At 35.6% G+C, this 6,293-nt stretch overlaps 1 protein-coding gene across 1 annotated transcript in view; it reads left to right on the top strand.

The window, feature by feature from the left end:
- The window catches only part of LOC101502448 (DExH-box ATP-dependent RNA helicase DExH15 chloroplastic), an 8,102-nt gene continuing 1,809 nt past the window's right edge, over nt 1-6,293 (top strand). The window contains exons 1-8 of the mRNA XM_073365120.1: nt 1-589; nt 696-871; nt 1,169-1,282; nt 2,451-2,559; nt 2,660-2,746; nt 3,341-3,459; nt 4,672-4,849; nt 5,265-6,292. Coding sequence (XP_073221221.1) covers nt 107-589; nt 696-871; nt 1,169-1,282; nt 2,451-2,559; nt 2,660-2,746; nt 3,341-3,459; nt 4,672-4,849; nt 5,265-6,292 — 2,294 coding nt within the window. The 5' untranslated portion in view covers nt 1-106. The remainder of the gene's footprint in view (nt 590-695; nt 872-1,168; nt 1,283-2,450; nt 2,560-2,659; nt 2,747-3,340; nt 3,460-4,671; nt 4,850-5,264; nt 6,293) is intronic.

Raw genomic sequence — 6,293 nt, 5'->3', positions numbered from 1 at the left:
ATATCTCGTCGTTTTGAGTATAGTGATGGAAGTCTTAAACGAAAGTCTAAAAATAAAAAAATGAAAAGTGGAAGCTAGTTAAAACAAAACCTTACTATCTCCCGCCATGTCCATCACCAACAATCAACTTATCCTCTCATCATCCCTCCAATCTCGATACCATCATTCTTTCTCACTCCTCCCAACTCCAACCGCTTTCTCACTCCTCCCAACTCCAACCGCTTTCTCATTCTCTCTCCTTCGCTATAACTCCCTCTCTTACTCCCTTAAATTCCCTCTCTCTTTTTCCTTCAAAACCCCAACCTCAACTATTCGCGCCTTCGACGACGACGAAGAAGAAGACGAAGACGACGACGAAGATGATGATGAAGACGAAGACGTTGCGGCTGATGAATACGACGACGTCGTTTCCGGTGAGGTTTCCGACGAAGTGGAAGCGTTTGAAATCGATGAATTGGCTTTACGCGATGACGGATTCAAGTGGCAGAGAGTTGAGAAGCTTTGTAATGAAGTTAGAGAGTTCGGTTCTGGAATTATTGATGTTGATGAACTCGCTTCTGTTTACGATTTCCGAATCGATAAATTTCAGGTTCGGTGTTTTCTCTTCGTTTAACTACTTTGTTTCAGTTCGTTTTGGATTTTGGATTTTGGATTTTGGATTTGAGTTTGTTTTGGCTTTTTTTTTTGTTTGCTAGCGGCAAGCGATTCAAGCTTTTCTGAGAGGTTCGTCGGTTGTGGTTTCAGCCCCGACGAGTAGCGGGAAGACTTTGATTGCGGAAGCTGCGGCGATTGCGACTGTGGCTAAAGGGCGGAGAATATTCTACACGACTCCTCTCAAAGCGTTGTCTAATCAGAAGTTTCGCGAGTTCCGGTATGCAACAAACAATTTAATGAGATTTTGTGCGAATCTTAGAATCTGCGTTTGATTTATTTGTTTCTGCTTTTTTTTTGTTGCCATGTTTGGAATTAAGCTCTTATATATAAATGCTTATGTATAATCTATTTTTATAACAAAAGATAAATAAATGAAAACAAAACAACTTATAACCATATCATAAGTTGTCTTTATAAACTCTTCTAAATAGTCTCAAATGGGTTTATGCTAGTAGATAAGTTCCCAGACGTTAGTTGGAAGTTGAATTGTCAATGGTTTGTTGTGAATTTTCAGGGAGACTTTTGGGGACAGTAATGTTGGCCTTCTTACAGGTGATTCTGCCGTCAACAAGGATGCTCAGGTTTTGATTATGACTACGGAGATATTACGTAACATGTTGTATCAGAGGTACATTATATTGAAAACTTGGATATATTATCTAACAGAAAAGACTTTTTGTCCCCAAAGCAGCAACCCTATACTTTTGACTTCGTGTCTTGGTTTTTTGCTATTGCCCTATAAAAACGGTTATGGGCTTACGGCTTTATGGTTTGTCGTCACAACTGTTGACACCTGCGAAAACAACTAATAGCTCTGAATTGTTGAGTTCACTGCAATGAAGCTCATAAACTCCAAAATTATTATTGACATTGTACCCTATCTAATACCGATACATGTAGGATCCTCCAAAATATATATATATATCCAAGGAGGAATATCCTCCAATTCTTTTAATTTTCTGAAGGAAAATATTGACTGATACATTTGGACTATGGCTTCAAATTCAATACTTTGGGAAGATATACATGAGACATGAGACCAAAATTGTTTGTAATCATGTTGAGACATGAGACAAAAATTGGATGACATATTTCTTCATTCATTCTATTAGGATATAAGAGGAGAGATATGATTGTGAGACATTAGTGAAGATATACATGATCCAGTTGATAGATGAACTCAGAACTTCTTAAATTGGCAACGCTGCCACTTGATGTGCTAGACTTAGAAGCTATACATTTTTGGATGGTCAAGACTTATAAATAGCTGATGATTTTTGTGTCATTTTGAAGGTGCTTAGGGGAAAAAAAATACATTTGTGACATGTTTATAAGGAGAAGAGTATATTTTAATATGGACAAGAGAAAAATATAGGTCTATGTTTCACATGTATATTTATATAAATTACGATCATGATCATTATCAACCAATGTAGTAATAACAATATCTTATTATAAATATTATGCATTTACGTAAAATTGTACATTTTTGTATAATTGCTCTTAACATATAAGATGTACTGTATCATTTGTTTTGAAGAAATTTCTGTATCCTTGCAATTCTGTTGTATCATATCCATGTTTGTGGGCTTCATAGGTCCAATGTATATGAGGTCATGAAGGTGGACTTGCCAGTTCAACTCATTTTTCATTTGACCTTGTTTTTTGTAGTTTGATTATGGCAATGTCATTATTATTCTCAAGCCTGAAATTTTATTTTTATTAAGTATATTATTAAATACTAGCTCCTCTATTTCTTTCTTGGTCATCATTTTATTGCTGCGATTTTCATGCAGTGTTGGTAATGTTTCTTCTGGAAGTGGACTTGTCAATGTTGATGTAATTGTTTTGGATGAAGTACATTACCTTAGTGACATATCTCGCGGTACAGTTTGGGAAGAAATTGTAAGCATGATTTATTGTCTTTCATGCTTTACTGTTTTGGCAACTAACTTAGCTTGCTCGATTTCTCTTATTTTTTTATGCATGTTTTTTATTTCTGCAGGTTATTTATTGCCCAAAAGAAGTTCAACTTATTTCTCTCTCAGCAACTGTTGCAAATCCAGATGAGTTGGCTGGTTGGATTGGTCAGGTATTCAGATAATTGATTTGAAAATTGACCATACTTCAGACTGTTTTTGAAGAGCTTTACAAATTTGACCATCTTGATTGACTTATGGATGATTTGAAACATTCTATCTAATATTCAATTTTTACGTGATTCTGGGTTCTCAAATTAATGCAATGCTTGGTATACAGATTTTATTTATCAGAAAATTTTGCATATAATAGTTGCAGGGAAAGAACTAGACTACATTACATTATTTTATGTAAAATTACCTAGATAATGAACTTCTCTGATTCTGGTTGCCTTTTTGTGATATGACTCACATGAGCTGACAAAACCTACCGAGTTCAGTATCATTGCATCTTTACTAAATTTGCTGATGGAGTTGTGCCCACTGACAGAACTCAGTTAGTAAATTAAATTTGTCTTCTTTCGTTTTCATTGGTTGTCTATCTAAGCTAAATTCTCTCTGTACCTGCAAAATGTTTTTGGCTTTCAAATTCAAGGTGAAATATTCAAGTAGTATATTAATTAAACACCGTCTTCCTTCATTTTATTTGGTTGTCTATCTAGGGTAAATTCTGATTGTTACCTCTGCAAAATGTTTTTGGCTTTCAGATTCATGGTGGAACAGAGTTGGTAACATCATCGAAACGCCCAGTTCCTCTGACTTGGCATTTCTCTATGAAGAACTCCTTATTACCACTTCTTGACGAGAAAGGAACACAGATGAACAGGTAATATCTAGGATCCTTATTGTATTTATTCAGTTAATTGTTATATGTATATTCTATATTAGTAGAAACCTTGTTTAATGGTAAAGATTTATACTATAACTATTTGTTTTCGCTTCACACCCATTTTCATTTTATTTTTTTCTTATTCCTGAAGTTGAACTTTAGTCAATTCCCTAGGTTGTGGAAGGGCTGAAAATAGCTGGTTGTGATAAAACTTAACATATAACTATAAGATCTAGAGAATGGAGTTATTAGATTTAGCTGATCTTATAACATGTGAAAGGTTGTTCAAATTGGGCGACTATTCTCTGTAATCCCAGCATTTACTGGATTACAGTAACACTAATAATAAATAGATGAGGTGATGCTTACCATTGTTAGGGCATGAAGCCATTAAGAATGTGTAGAGGCCTAGAGGGCTAGGGTTGGTGTGGATGGCTGCACTGAGCTTCATGGATATGTCGTGTAGTGTCTGCAATAATTGCTCAGAAAGTCAGTTGTTCTGTTTTCGGTCTATTAAGACATGGGATGATATCCATAAGCTTATTTTCATTAATAGTTAACAAAGGGTCCAATTTCGGTTAGTGTTGGACGTGCTGGTAATGATAATTAGTGATTGATCATACCATGTTGTGTGGTTGTCGCTATGTTGTCAAATAGCTGTTATAGCATAGCGAAATTTGAACAAATTGCTATTGCTTTGCAATACACTATTAGTACAAAGTGTTGTCAAATAGTCGCAATTGCAGCGCTATAGCACTATAGAATTGCAGAATTTGATTAAACCGCAATTTTCCGCGATCTGCAATTGACAACATTGGGTTGTCACAGTTATGGTTTAATAAACAATATACTGATGGTTAGGGTAGTGGAGGCTCTACAATAGCATCAACAACTTTGGGCATAACTGTTGCTGGTAGTGATGATATTGATAATGATTGTTATTTACTCATTTGCATTACTTAATGTAAGAATACTAGTTATAATGATACCTGCAAGAATTTCAATGGAATTGATGAATATATCAGCTGTAGTGAATATATAAGTATTACACGTCTTTCCAAAAAAAGTATGATGCCATACATAGTAATAAACTACATGGATTTTTATTATTTAACAACCTTAAACCACTAGATATCGAATCTTACCATTATTTTATAACTGAATCAAATCATAGTGGAAACTTAGTCTTTCTTCTTTTATTTAATGCAGGAAGCTGTCACTCAACTATTTACAACTTCAAGCTGCAGGTGTTAAACCTTATAAAGATGATTTTAGAAGAAGGAATTCCCGGAAACGTGGAACTCGCACAAGCTATGATATTGATGATAGCATGTTGGAACAACGTTCTCTTTCAAAGAATGACATAAATGCAATTCGTCGATCACAAGTTGGGCCTCTGAATCAATTTTCTTATTGTTTTTTTACTTTATGATGTTCATGGTAGCCTTTTTTTTTAACAGCAAATAAGTGATACTCAATAAAATGAGTACAAAGGGTACTTAAACCCAAAATAATATGAGAAGAGAAGCAGTAACAATGTCAAAAAAAATTCACAGTAGCAATTGATTTCATATATCTTCACCGCTTAGCATCTTGACATTAATATGATGAGATCTTGACATTGATATGATGAGATCTTGACGACATTTTTATGTCCGACAATCACCATGGATATTGAAATATGTAGTTTGGTTTTGATAACATTTGGGCTAATTTCCATTAGAAAAATAAGACTATTGTGCCCTGTATTTTTTACTAATGAGCATACATGTTTTGATGGGTATAATATTTGATTTTTTCAGGTTCCTCAAATAATTGATACGTTATGGCACCTTCAGTCTAGGGATATGCTACCAGCTATTTGGTTTATTTTTAGCAGGAAAGGTTGTGATGCAGCTGTTCAATATGTTGAAGATTGCAAACTTTTAGACGAGTGTGAAACAAAAGAGGTTGAACTAGCCTTGAAGAGGTTTCACATTCAATATCCTGATGCTGTCAGAGAAACAGCTGTGAAAGGACTTTTGCAAGGGGTTGCTGCCCATCATGCTGGATGTCTACCTTTGTGGAAGGCCTTCATAGAAGAATTGTTTCAAAGAGGACTTGTCAAGGTTGTTTTTGCTACTGAAACCCTGGCTGCTGGAATGAATATGCCTGCTAGAACAGCTGTTATTTCATCCCTCAGCAAAAGAAGTGACACTGGGCGCACGCTATTGACCTCAAATGAACTGCTTCAGATGGCTGGCCGTGCTGGACGTAGAGGCATTGATGAGAGTGGTCATGTAGTCCTCGTCCAAACTCCTAATGAAGGCGCTGAAGAGTGCTGCAAGGTACTTTTTGCTGGACTTGAGCCACTGGTTTCACAGTTTACTGCTTCATATGGAATGGTTTTGAATCTTCTTGGTGGTGCGAAAGCCATTCATAGGTCAAACGCATCAGATGAGATGAAACCTTCCTCAGGGAAAACTTTGGAAGAAGCTAGGAAGTTAATTGAACAAAGTTTTGGAAATTATGTTAGTAGCAGTGTTATGCTGGCTGCTAAAGATGAACTTAATAAAATTGAAAAAGAAATTGAGTTGCTGATGTCAGAAATCACTGATGAAGCCATAGATAGAAAAAGTAGGAAGGCTTTATCACAGCGACAATACAAGGAGATTGCAGAATTACAGGAAGATTTAAGGGCAGAGAAACGCGTTCGAACTGAATTGAGAAAACAGAAGGAAGCAAAGAGAATATCTGCCTTGAAACCTTTATTGGAAGTGTCCGAAAATGGACATTTACCATTTTTGTGCTTGCAGTATAGAGATTCTGAAGGAGTTCATCATTCAATTCCT

The sequence above is a fragment of the Cicer arietinum genome, chromosome 2, assembly GCF_000331145.2.
Source record: "Cicer arietinum cultivar CDC Frontier isolate Library 1 chromosome 2, Cicar.CDCFrontier_v2.0, whole genome shotgun sequence".
Lineage (NCBI taxonomy): Eukaryota > Viridiplantae > Streptophyta > Magnoliopsida > Fabales > Fabaceae > Cicer > Cicer arietinum.
This window is presented reverse-complemented; position numbering and strand designations above follow the sequence as displayed.